At 50.2% G+C, this 13,738-nt stretch overlaps 1 protein-coding gene across 3 annotated transcripts in view; it reads right to left on the bottom strand.

Moving 5' to 3' along the window:
- Positions 1–13,738, bottom strand: part of SORCS2 (sortilin related VPS10 domain containing receptor 2) — a 501,532-nt gene that overhangs the window by 52,808 nt on the left and 434,986 nt on the right. For all 3 annotated transcript variants that reach the window (XM_068543485.1, XM_068543486.1, XM_068543487.1), the window contains 2 exons: positions 11,658–11,747; positions 1,812–1,991 (listed from right to left, as the gene is read on the bottom strand). In XM_068543485.1, coding sequence (XP_068399586.1) covers positions 1,812–1,991; positions 11,658–11,747 — 270 coding nt within the window. The remainder of the gene's footprint in view (positions 1–1,811; positions 1,992–11,657; positions 11,748–13,738) is intronic.

Below are 13,738 nucleotides of genomic sequence, written 5' to 3'. Positions count from 1 at the left end.
CATGAAGTGGATTTCAGAGAAGCACAGTCACTTGCGAGGGGGCCCAGCTTTGGATCTGGCCACTGTGAACTCCCTCCCATCCCCACGGCCTCTCACTGCCTGGTCTTGGGCGTGAATCACTGTTCCCTGGCTCCTCAGCTGGCTAACTTCTGCTTAGCCTCAATTTGGTCTGCACCCCTTCCTCCAGGAAGTACTCCCTGACTTCCACCCTGGGCTGGCCGACTGTCCCTCATGGTGTCTTCTAGAGGCTGACACACCAGGTGGGAACCACTGTTGGGAACTGGTCTTCCTGTGGAGTCCGGAGCCCTGTGAGGGGTGGTCTACTCCTCCCTGTGTCCCGGGGGTAGGGCCTGGAGCCTGGCGTGCGGTACAGGAGCTACATATACCCGCAGTGGGCCGTGGACGCACCTGCCTGAGGTGCCCTCCTTACGTGTCGGTTACACGCCTGTCCCGTGTGTAACTTTCAGCAAGCAGCAGTGAGCCACAGGCTGTCCAGCTCGGGAAGTAAACCCTGACAAATGGGTTCTCATTGTAAACAAATGATTACATTCATTACTTCCTTGGTTCTGCTCCGCTGTTGACAATTCAGAGAGGAAGGCTGCAGCCCTGGCTCTGTCCAGGAGGATGCCTCCCACCCGGATTGACCCGCACTGGTGCCCAAGGCTCGGCTCGCCACCCACGGGACACCCTCCCCAGCCCCGCAGGGACAGCAGAGCCTGGCAGGAGCGCCACCAGCGTTTACTACGAGAACGCATGGCCCCTGCAGGCGAGCCCACTGGCTGGGGGCTCCCTGAGGGCAGGGCATGAGGGAGGAATTTAAGGGTGAATGGCCTACCGAGGGAGTGCCGGCCAGGAGGATGGATGGAGCTTGGACCGACAGACCTGAGCTGCTTCTGGTTTTTCGCTGACTTCTGGTCTACCTGGGCAGGTGGCTTGCCCTGTCTGAGCCTCAGGTTCCTTACCTGTAAAGCGGCTGAGGGACCCCCTCCCCGGCTCTGGTGTGGACAAGAACAGAGGAGGTGACCGTGAAAGGCCAGGTCCAGGCTGGGCCCATGGTGGGTGTGGGATTGACATTTGCGGAATCCAAGTACAGGATGGTGCCCTGGGTGTTTTCTCGGGGGAGGGAGCCCGGCGTGGGAGCCAGAAGCCCCAGTTCAGAGCCTCTGATCTGCCCCTCGGTGTCACGTGCCAAGAGCAAGTGGCTTACATGGGACACAGATGGGGGCGGGACCCCAGGGAGGGCACAGGGAGGTCTGAGGGCTGCAGGTGGGGAGAGAGGAGCTGCAGGGCCAAGGGAGGGGCAGAGGGAGCGAGAGACAGCCAGACGGACATGGGATGCACAGAGAGGAGGGACGAGGAGACCAGGGCTGGGGCTGGGGAGGCCGCGAGGCTGGAGATGGACAGGGGAGGGTCCCAGCTTCTGTCACCTGCCTGTTTCATGCAGTGGCGTTCAGGGCAGGAACGGCTTTACAGATAACAGATGGTGATCGAGTCGATGATGGGGACCACTAACCTGAACCCCAGCTCAGCAGAATGTCATCCCCCCAAATTCCATTCTTCTCATTAGCAGACCTGTATCACAAGGTACTCCATTACTGTTACTTGAATTTCATCAAAAAGAGCAAGTTTTCTCTCTTGTTCTAAAAGTACCTGCGTAGTACCCTTCTGACCGGCAAAGCCTAAAATATTTGGCCCTTGACAGAATTTTGGCCAGGTCCCTGGGTTGGAGCAGTGGAGATGGCGGGGGGTGGGGGGGGAAGCCGGGACAGGGGTGCCACCTGGCCCACCACAGCCCGCACTGAGGGTCCCACCTCGAGGATGTCGATGACCACGCTCTCCTCCGCCTGCCGCGAGCTGCGCACGTCCCCCAGCACCAGCGAGTAGCGCACGCCGCGCGGGTCCGACTGGTAGAGGTTGTAGGTGTCGGTCTGGTACCACTCCTGCACGGCCACGAACACCTGGCTCTCGTCTGTGCTGATGACCTGCAGATCCTGGGGACGGCGGGGGAGCCAGGGTCAGAGGTGTGCTGGGGGCCCACGCGGGAGAGGGAAGCTGGCCTGAGGGGAGGGGGAATGGGGGGAGGGGTGAGCAGGCCTTGGGGGCGGGGCAGGCCTCAGCCCTGGCGGGAGTGGGGGGCTTGGCCACAGCCCTCTTGGAGTCAGGCTGACCTAGATTTTCATCCTGGCTCTGCCCTCTCGGCTCTATGACCTTGGCCAAGTCCCTTTACCTCCCTGGGCCTCCGTTTTCCCACCTCCGAAACGGGGATGACGTTCCCGCCCTCTATACTGGGTGGGGGGAGGGATGCCCAGGCACTGGGTGGGGCGCAGTGACACTCCTCCCATCTGTCCCTGCAGCGAGGAGGGGGAGCTTTCCTCCACGCACCCCCAGACCGTCAGAATGCACCCCAGACCATCACCTCTGGGAGGCGGGGATGCGCCTCCTCCCGGGCCCCTCCCCCATCCCATCCTGAGGTTCAGGCAGGTCATCTGTCCGTTCATTCATTCAACGCGTATTCATTAAGCGCCTACTGTGTGCCAGGCACTGTTCTAGGCCCTGGGCTACACCAGGGGGCCACACTGGCCTCTGCCCTCTGGGAACGTACACTGGCGGGAGGGATGGATTAATTCACTCCAGCCTCACGCCCAGGACCGCATCACCGGCCTGCTACGGGAGCTGCCCTTTGCCCACAGCTCCTCCTGGTCAGGCCACGCTCACCCTTGGCCCCCGCCAGGCACACAGCCAACAAGGCCCCCTCCTCCAGGGCAGCGGGCTGCCCAGGGCCCTATGGGAGCCGAGGGCAGGCAGCTGGCCAGTAGGCAGGCGGGGGGGCTGCCCTGAGCAGGGGAGCAGCCAAGGCCAAGGCCCAGAGCCTGGGTTCCACCTGGAGCAGGAGGCCAGGCACCTCCCGACGGGGCCGGGCAGCCGTCTGGGGCTTCAGCGCCAGATTTTACAATTCAGAATTAAACAAAACAAAACAAAACAACCAACTGAATAAAAAGGAAGAAGAAGAAACCCAGGGCTAACCTTAGTTTCTTGTTTTTCTTTTCATTCCCAGCCAGCGCCAACTATTGCATGGGAGGCACGTGAAAAGGCATCTGAACAGGCCCATTTCAAAGCCATAAGGAGCTCTTTTTCTGCAGCCTCTACCGTTTGCCTTCTATCACTCCGAGACTTTTATTGCCCCTCTGGCAGTAGAGCTGCCAAGATCCAGGAGCTGAAGACGGGTGGCGGAGGGAGGGGGCTGGCTACACCCCTCCGTCCCGCCCACTGCGGGTGGTGCAGTTTGGGGGTACGCTTCCTTTTGCGTTTCTCACCTGATGTTAGGGCACAGCGACAGGAAATGTTTCTCTTTCTCTAATAGCAGATTGGGTCCCTATTCTGTCCAGCCGAGCAAGACCTTCAATTGCCAGAAGAAGAGGCCGCCTGGGCAGGGCACAGGCTGGTGAAGGCCCCGTCCCCTCCTGCCTGCGCCCACCCACCCCCTGAGCTGTGCAGCCAAAAGAAGGGGCTTTGCAGAAAAGGGATGTAGTGCCGTGAAACACCTGCAATGCACCTCCCAACCAGGGAGAACCCTGCAGCACGAGCGGGGCGTTGGTCTGTGGCTGTAAATCTAACACACAGACATGGGTGGACCCAAGCAGCTCACAGCCAGGGAGGGGTTACAGAGTCAGGGGTCACAAGCTTGGCGGTCCCAATCTGTGAAATGGGACAGTAGGGTGGTGGGGCGTCTGAGGGATGCCTGTGAAACCTGGGAAGTGAGGTCATCTCTGCTCCTCTCGCCCACCTCCCCTCCTATTTCTCCATGCTCGGCCACAGGCCAGGCTGCACTGTGTCCTTTGGGGTACTGGTCATTCTGCGGCCTCAGCAGGAAAAAACCTTCCATCGGCCAGAGTTTCTGAGCTCACGCAGTGCCCGGCATTAATCACACGAGAAGCAATCAGTATTTATTGTTATCGCGTTAATTCCGACTTTGCCTTCCGCGCACCTGGGTAAATGTTTACTATCATCTGGGAAACAAAGAAAAATGTGTAAAGGAGCAAAAGTTTCCTGTAGTGCTACCCCTAGAGAGATCTGATATTAACATTTAAAAATGTTTACTTCTGGGCTTTTTCCCAAGTGGGATTCATATACTTTTTCATGTATGGTTTGCACCTTGCTCTTTCACATTATATGGGGAGCATTTTCCTCTGTCATTAACATTATTTATAAACACCACTTTTAGTGACTGCATGGTATTCCCTTTTGTGGATGTACCGTATTTCATTGAATATTTCCCCACTGGTGAGCTTTTAGCATCTCCAACATTATGTGCAAGACAGTCATAAACATTCCCAGACATAGATCTCTGCATATCTGTATTTCTTCAACATAAATCTAAGAAGGGAAATTGCTGCATCGGAGAGTAGGAACATTTTTAAAGCTCTTGTTACATGTTGTTCAATCATCGTCCTGAGAGTATACGTTCCTTCCCCACCAGCAGGGCTAGAGGGCGCTCATTTTACTTCATGCATTGAAACAGTCTTTTTAAAATCTTTGCTGATTAGAGAGTGATAAATAATATGCAATTTTTTCTTAAATTTGCCTTCACATTATTCTTTTTTTAAAAAGTTAGAAGCAGAGACATTTGTTGACTCCATTTCTAAACAATAGACATTAAAAAAATTACACATATGTATATGCGTTTGCATGTATATATAGCTATATGCCCTAGAGAAATATGTGGAAAGAAACACCAGAGTTGCCAATGTTTGTTATCAGGTAGAATTAGGTTTGACTGTAATAGAAACTGGAAAAAAAAGTGACTCAAATGAGATAGAAACTCATTTCTCATGAATGTAAAAGAGGTCCAGAGATAGACATTCCAGGATGGAAGCTGGAATCACCAGGGACAGAGGCTCCTTCTGGGTCACCATTCTACCGTCCCATGATATGGCCCTTGTCCTCATGGCTCCAGATGATTGCTAGAGCCCCAGCCATCTTGTCAACATGCAAGGCAACAGGAGGGAGGGAGGAAAGAGGGAGAGAAAGGCTTGCCTTTAAAGGAGGGCTTTGAGAAGTCTCTCAGACGTGACAATTCCACTTAATCTCACTGGCCAGATTCTAGAAACAACCACATGTAGCTGCAAGGGAAGCTGGGAAATATAGTCCTAGCTGGGAAGCAATGTACCAGCTAAAATTTGGGGTTTGTTAAGCTAAGATGAAGAAGAAGAACGAACATTAAGATGTCTCTAAGAGTTCCTACAACAGTTACTCTGAGGAATGAAGAAGTGAGATTGTCACGGAAAGGAGGAATGCAGAGGTAAGCAGGTAGAAATGGTATATATTTGCATTATTCCATTAGTTGCAGTGAAAACATTTTAAAGAAGTAACTTTGGAAAGTTTAAAAACATTTTTAACAAGCATGATAGGGGAAACTTCCCCATAGATTTTTACATAAAATCCAAGGAACAGCCGAATGAACGAACACCTTCACCAAATTCTTTCAGCACTTTGAATATAGCAACTCACTGCCTTCTGGCCTCCAAGGTTTCTGATGAGACATCTGCTTATAATCTTCCTGATGATCCCTTGTATGTGACGAGTGGCTTCTTTTGCTGCTTTCAGGATTCTTTCTTTGTCTTTCTACAGTTTGATTATAATGTGTCTTGGTGTGGAACTCTTAGTGTTTATACTACTTGGAGCTCACCAAGCTTTTAAAGACATTTACAGTCACGTCTTTCATCAATTTTAAGGAAGTTTTGGGCCACTATTTTTCCAAATAATTTTTCTGCCCCTTTCTCTCTCTCCTCTCCTTCTGGGACACGCATTATGGAATGCGTGTATTGGTCCACTTGATGGTGTCCCACAGGTCTCTTAGATGGTGTTCACTTTTCTTCAATCTTTTTTCTTTCTGTTCCTCAGATTTTATCATTTCAGTTGTCCTATCTTCAGGTTCTCTGATTCTTTCTTCTGTCTGCTCAAATCTGTTTTTGAATCTCTCTAGTGGAGTTTCCATTTCCATTACTGTTCCTTTTAGCTCCAGCATTTCTTTTTGGCTCCATTTATGTGTTCTATCTATTTTTTTTGGTACAGGCATACCTTGGAGATACTGTGGGTTCAGTTCCAGACCACCACAATAAAGCAAATATCACAATAAAGTGAGTCACATGGATTTTTGGGTTTCTCAGTGTATATCAAAGTGATGTTTACACTACACTGTAGTCGATTAAGTGTACAATGGCATTACGTCTTACGAAATGTACATACCTTAGTTAAAAAGTACTTTAGTGCTAAAAAATGCTAGCCATCATCTGAGCCTTCAGTGAGTCATAATTTTTTGCTGGTGGGGGGTCTTGCCTCTCGATGTTGATGGCTGCCCACTGATCAGAGTGGTGGCTGCTGAAGGTTGGGGTGCCTGTGGGAATTTCTTTAAAGAAGACAACGATGAAGTTTGCTGCATCAATTGACTCTTCCTTTCATGAACACTTTCTCTGTAGCAGCAATGCTGTTTGATAGAGTTTTATCCACAGTAGAACTTCCTTCAAAATTAGAGTCAGTCCTCTCAAAGCCTGCCACTGCTTTACCAGCTAAGTTTAGGTAATATTCTAAATCCTTTGCTGTCATTTCAGGAATCTTCACAGAATCTTCACCAGGACTAGATTCCATCTCAAGAAACCACTTTCTTTGCTCATCCCTAAGTAGCACCTCCTCATTCCTTAAAGTTTTCTCATGAGGTTGCAGCAATTCAGTCCCATCTTCAGGCTCCACTTCCAATTCTAGTTCTCTTGCTGTTTCCACCACATCTGCAGTGACTTTCTCCATGAAGTCTTGAGCCCCTCAAAGTCATCCATAAGGGTTGGAATCAACTTCTTCCAAACTCCTGTTGATATTGATACTTTGACCTCTTCCCAAGAATCACAAATGTTCTTAAGGGCATTTAGGATGGTGTATCCTTTCCAGAAGGTTTTCAATTGACTGCTCAAATCCATCAGAGGAATCACTGTCTATAGCAGCTATAGCCTTATGAAATGCATATATTAAATCATAAGACTTGAAAGTCAAAATTACCCCTTGATCCATGGGCTGCAGAATGGATATTGTGTTAGCAGACATGAAAACAACATTAATCTCTCATTGTATGTCTCCATTAGAGTTCTTGGGTGGCCAGGTGCATTGTCAGATGAGCAGTAATATTTTGAAAGGAATCATTTTCTGAGCAGTAGGTCTCAACAGTGGGCCTAAAATATGCAGTAAACCATGTTGTAAACAGATGTGCTGTCATTCAGGCTTTGTTCCATTTACAGAACACAGGCAGCGTAGATTTAGCATAGTTCTTAAGAGCTCTAAGATTTTGGGCACGGTAAATGAGTACTGGCTTCAACTTAAAGCCACCAGCTGCATTAGCCCTTAATAAGAGAGTCAGCCTGTTCTTTGAAGCTTTGGATCCAGGCACTGACTTCGCCTCTCTATCTATGAAAGTCCTAGATGGTATCTTCTTCCAGTGGAAGGTTTTTGTTTACATTGAAAATCTGTTGTTTAGTGTAGCCACCTTCATTAATGATCTTAGCTGGATCTTTTGGATAACTTGCTGCAGCTTCTACACCGGCACTTGCTGCTTCACCTTGTACTTTGATGTCATGGAGGTTGCTTCTTTCCTTAAACCTCGTGAACCGACCCCTGCTGGCTTCAAACTTTCTTCTGAAGCTTCCTCACCTCTCAGCCTTCATAGAATTGAAGAGAGTTACAGCCTTGCTCTGATTAGGCTTTGGTTTAAGGGAACGTTGTGGCTGACTCGATCTTCTATCCAGATGACTCAGACTTTCTCCGTATAAGCAATAAGTCTGTTTTGCTTTCTAATCATTCATGTTTTCATTGGAGTAGCACTTTTAATTTCTTTCAAGAACTTTTCCTTTGCATTCACAACCTGGCTGTTTGGTGCAAGAGGTCTAGCTTTTGGCCTGTCTTGGCTTTCAACATGCCTTCCTCGCTAAGCATAATCATTTCTAGGTTTTAATACAAAGTGAAGGAAGTGTGACTTTTCCTTCCACTGGGACACTTAAGAGGCCATTGTAAGGGTATTAATTGGCCTAATTTCAATGTTGCTGTGTCTCAGGGAATAAGGAGGTCCAAGGAGAGGGAGAGAGATGAGGGAATGGTCGGTTGGAGGAGCAGTTAGAACACACATGACATTTATCAATTACGTTGGCCCCAAACAGTTATAGTAGTAACTTCAAAGATCACTGAACAGAGTTCACCGTAACAAATACGGTAATAATGAAAAGTCTGAAATATTGTGAGATTTACCAAATGTGACACAAAGACACAAAGTGAGCAAATGCTGTTGGGAAAATGGCACCAATAGACTTGCTCCATGCAGGGCTAGGGTTGCCATAAACTTATAATTTGTAAAAAAACAAACAAACAAAAAAAACAACATCTGCAAGGCACAATAAAGTGAGGTATGCCTATATTTCTAATTTGTTTGTACTTTGTTTTCTTGACTTTCTCCTCATTTCCTTTAGTTCTTTGAGCACCTTGAAGACAGTTGTATTAAAGTTTTTGTCTAGTAGATCTGCCATCTGGTCTTTCTCAGAGACAACTTCTGTTGGTATCTTCCCCTTTGAATGGATTGTACTTTCTTTGTTTGCCTTGTGGTTTCTTTGTTATTGAAAACTGGATGTTGGAATCTAATAATGTGGTAACTCTGGAAATCAGATTCTCTCCCTTCCTCGGGGTTTGCTGGTTTTTTAATTTTTTACTTAGATTTTATTGCTGCAGGCTATCTGCATGTCAGGGATCAGCCTGAGGTGTAAACTGAAGTTCTCCTCAGGTCTTTTCTGAGCCTGAGCTTTTTCCTGGGCATGCTTGGTGACTTTCTAAATTCCTCCATATGTGTGGTTGCTTTTGAACGTCCTAGTCCTTAAATGTTGGCTCCCAAAAGGGAAAAGAAGGAAAATAAAGGTGGGGTGGCAGTGGAAACAGGTTCTGGCTGCAACTGAGCAGGATCCTGTGGGGACTTCCCGGGACAGACCCCTCCTCCATATGCTCTGCTTTAGCTCCTCTCTAAAGGACATAGATAATAGTATCTGATGCACATTTTCTGAGTTGTTTTGCAGATGCTAATACCACCACCAAATGGGAGAAGTTAACTACTTGATCATGAGCATGTAGCCCCAGAACTACTGGTGCCCAAGGATTAATAATGTTAACCCCTATGACCCTGCCCTGTTACCTCACCATCAACCAATCAGAGAATTGCGCACGAGCTGATCACATACCCTGGGATGCCCCTCCCTCACCTTGCCTTTAAAAATGTTTTGCTGAAACCTGTTCAGGTATTTTGAGCACTAGCTGCCTGGAATCCTTGCTTGGTGCCCTGCAATAAACACCGCACTTTCCATCACCACAACCCGGTGTCAGTGGGTTGGCTTTGCTGCGTGTGGGCAAGTGGACCCAAGCTTGGCTTGGTAACATGGCCCTTTAAATCCCTTGGAAGCTGCTTCAGCTGGTGGTGGCTGCAATAGTAGCTGTGTGCCTGGGTGTCTGCATGCATGATAAGAAACACCAATCAGAGCACAGACTCCCAATATTGGGGGGCAAGGTCCAATATTTAAGGACAAGGTCCTATGCCCACCCTGGCTCCGGCAAGCTGTGTGTCTGCTGCTCTAGGAATATGTACACAGCTGCCGGCCACGCAGCTGGGGGGCAGGAGTGGGAGATGGGGAGCTGCTTCCTTGGGAAGAGCTAAAACTGTGGATATTAACCTTGATTTATGGTGCAAGCCTTCCCCTGGAAGCTGCAAGCCTTTGAATAGACTCTGGAGTTCCAAAACAATTACATCAGGCAGATTCTGCCAGTGGATTGTTGTCTAAGTGAGAAGACAGACTCCTGTGCTTTCCACTCGACCCTCTTCCCTGACGTCACTTCCTCCCTTATTCTTACGCTTTATGGGTTTTATTTTATTTTATGTAAACAAATTACAGATAAAAGACTATTTAATTTATGCTTATGAATGTTTCTATATAATCAATAGTTACTTGGATTTTTCCCCTCTTTTGTCTGTTTATAGGCTTTGCCTTTTTTTTTTTTTCTGTTAGGGAACATGAGTAATTTTTTTTTTTTAATCTCTACAAGTAAACAATTTAAGCAATGGATGCTGGCAAATATAATAAAAACTGTTTACCCATTACAGGTTTCAGAGACAGGTGAATTAAAACAGCAGAACGGTACCTTTTATACCTTTTTAAGTACAAGGAAAATAGAATTGATACCACACAAAATTTGGCAAAGCTGTGTTGAAACTGGTCTATTCTAACTTTGCTGGTGGAACCCTTTTAGAAAGCAACTAAGCTCCACAAAGATTTATATCCTTTGTCCAGAAGTTTTTCTTAGACTGACTTGAGAGAATAAAAAAGGAAATACCTGTGGGCACAGATATATTCGTGGCAGCACTGTTTATAATTATGAAATATGGAAACAACCCAAATGTCTAAACAACAGGAGTCTGGCTTAGCTGAACAAGGTAAGGTCTCCTGAGTTGCAAGTTTTGCAGCCGTTTAAGGTGGATATCATGTATCATGTGGGAAAAATTCTCCTGAGACATGTCATGTGAAAGCCAGGCTGTAGACAGAGCGCCTGCAACGATATAGCTACAGCAGTGTCGCCTTGGCTTGGGGCCCAGGACCGAGGGAAACCTTACAGGGCTCGGGAGGGAGGGAGGGAGGGAGGGAGTGGGGGGAAGGAGGAAGGGAGGCTGTGGTGAGCTCCCCTCTGCTCTGAGTTCTATTGTTTCCATGATGTTACTTGGGCAATTAAAGAAAAAAAAAAAAAAAAGATGGGGGTGGTTTGCGGGGGAGGAAACAGGCAGGAGTTACAAATTCACCGTATAACAGCAAAATCTGATTAGGAAATTCAATTAGCTAGCTCTCCGTTGTTGGTGAGAACACGGGTCTGGCTGCTCTCCTGAATTTGGTGGAGAGGAAGCAGGCAGCTCTCTGGATGGGCAAGGTTCTCAGCAAAGATCAAATGTGGTCTTGAGGACCCTGCAGGGCTCGGGGTGGGGGTGGGTGATCCCTGAGAGCAGCCTGACTTGTGCGTGGTCCTCCACTGCCTGCCGCTGGGTCCTGGGCAGGACCCCCGCGTGAGGACACGTCGTGCCAATGCAAATGCCACCGATATAAGTGGGTTCCTGGCCATCCCTTGAAACTGGATGACAGGAGGGGCATGTCTGCGTCTGGTTTCTGTCACCACTTATGATGCGGGGGCAGTACCTAGCTAGTTGAAAGCAGGCGACGGACACACGGGGTTCCCAGCACCCTGAGTGTCAGGAAGGAGAAGGGTGGGGTGTGAGCAGGAAACTGAGGCCTGGACCAGCCTGGAGGGTCAGTGGGAAGAGACATTTGTCTGAAACATCACATGTGCAGGAGTCTGGGGAAAAGAAAGACCAGGCAGAGGGAAGAACATGGCAGAGGCACTAAGACAGAATGAAGCTGGGCACGTGTGAGGATGGAGTGGAAGGGGAGGGGGCAGTAGCTGGAGGGGGAGGGGGGAGTAGCTTGCTCTTATCCATCCTGACCTGGCCACCACCAAGCACAGGTGCAAAAGCCCTGCAGCCCCACGAGTCAGGGCAGGCTCAGCACCCGGCTCAGGGCCCGGTGGAACGGGGAACCCACTCGTACCTTTGGCAACGCATACTTCGGCAGCTTCATCGGGACAAATTCATTGCGACGATAAGAGATGTAGTATTTGGTCTGGTTTGTTGAGGTTGCCTAACAGGAGGGGAAAAAACAAGTTTTTAAGGGACTAGGTTTCTTGTCAAGCCAAATCCTGGTGCAAATGCCCTTTTACTTTGCTTATACATGCTCTGCTTGAAATGGGCAGACTCCTATTCATCCTTCAGAGCCCCACACCAAATGCCCCACCTCTGGGAAGTCTTCCTCCACCTCCCTCAGTTAGAACTAACCTCCTTCCCCATGCTCTCTCAGCACCTGGCTTCCCTACGTCTGAGTTACAGACAAGGTGAAGAAAATTCTGTTCCCCAGAACTCCTCTTAGGGAGAGTACTTGGTGAGCCCCTGAGTGGAGGAAGAGGCAGGCCAAAGGTAAGCTCAAGCCACAAAAGATGACCACCAGGCCACGAGGCGAGAAACTGAACGAGAGGCAACACTCCTGAGATTGTCATGTGGCCAGCACTGTCCCAAACATCTCATCGGTATCAAACCCAACAACTCCACGACCTGTGATCATTTCCATTTTAAAGATGAGAAAAGTGAGGCCCAGAGATGGAGTAACTTGTCTCCAACGGGATATAATAGAAGACCCAGGAAAAGAGCAGCATTTGCTTCTTTGGGGAAGGGGCAAGGAGGAGGGGGTGAGAAGGGAAGAGGAGGAGCAAGGGGGCAAACGGGTGATGGGAGAGGGAGCGGGCCAGGAGCTGGACAGAGCACAGTGGCCCCTGACCTCTGGCCCCGGCCGGGCATGCACCGCGGGCTGGGCCTTCCCCTGTCGGACACAGACAGGGTCACCAGCGGCAGACCAGGCCTCTGCGACAAAGCTGAGAGCCAGCCGTGATCACATCTGAACCCAGACCAGCCAGTGACGACCTCGCGTCATCCAGGCTGAGTGCGCGGGGGCGGCTCCTTCACCATCGTGGCTCGGCCTCCTGAGCCCCCTCCTTCCAGACCTGATCACCGAGCAAGCCAGTTACAGCGTGGCCCCGCCTCCCGACAGCACCCGATCTGGCATCTTCCATCCTCCCCGAGCCCCCTCCCATGGCCCACCCTCGGCCAGGCCTTCCCAGCACCTCTAACTGAGCCCCCCACCTCATCCCGGGGCCCCGTGGTGCATGGTGCCTACTGCTGCACGAGGACCAGCCCAACCTGCCCAGCCACAGCTGTGCCCCCGGGGTCTCAGGCTTGGGGCGCTGGCAGACCAGACAATCACAACATTTAGAAAACACTCAACGTGAGATACGGTTGTCAAAGAAGCCAATGCTGTCATTGCTCCAACCCTTGGTAGATATTTGCAGAAACACAGTGGGAGGTGCTGGGAAGACAGCGGTGCTGAGAACAGACCCGGAGCCCCCGCCCGCACCCGACTACAGGGTCTACAGTAAACAATAAAGGACGACAGTGTGGCCTGGCTGTGACGGAGGAAGGCACAGAGCTGGGGGTGCTCCGAAGAGGCAACCTGTGGGCCTGAAGTAGAGTGGAAGTCAGGGAAGGCTTCCTGGAGGAGGTGGTGCATGACAGTGTTGGAGAAGGTGGTGAAGGGGGCGCGAGCGGTCCACGCCCAGGGAACAGCGCGTGCAAACACACAGAAGGGATGGGAAGCCGTGGGGCTGGGCGTCAGCAGACGGTGAAGGAGAAAGGGGGCGGGGCTGGGAGTCAGGGGCGGGGCTGGGAATCAGGGCCGGCGGTGGCAGGAGCCTCTTGCCTGGCCTGCTCTAATGGGGACCGTGACGCACCCTGCCAGTTCCAGCCCCCAAATCCACAGGAGGCCCTGGTACACTCTGCGTGTGGAGAAGGGCACCTGGGGTGATGAAACGTCCCTGAGATGGGGGAGCCTTCAGGGGAGAGAACACCAGCGGCTGCCCCTAAGGGGCCATCTTCATAGGAGCCTTTGGATTTGTCTCATGGGGTTCTAGAGGGTGGAGCAGGGGTCACTGGATGAGAGTAGAGGAAACACTTCGTCTCAGTGCTGGAATGACATTTCCAAAGATTTGAGCTATCCAGGAGAGGGGTAGGCTGTTTTAGAAGGAG

Source organism: Eschrichtius robustus, chromosome 4 (genome assembly GCF_028021215.1).
Source record: "Eschrichtius robustus isolate mEscRob2 chromosome 4, mEscRob2.pri, whole genome shotgun sequence".
Classification (NCBI taxonomy): Eukaryota; Metazoa; Chordata; class Mammalia; order Artiodactyla; family Eschrichtiidae; genus Eschrichtius; species Eschrichtius robustus.
The sequence above is the reverse complement of the archived record's forward strand: the minus strand, read 5'-3'. Positions and strand labels throughout refer to the sequence as shown.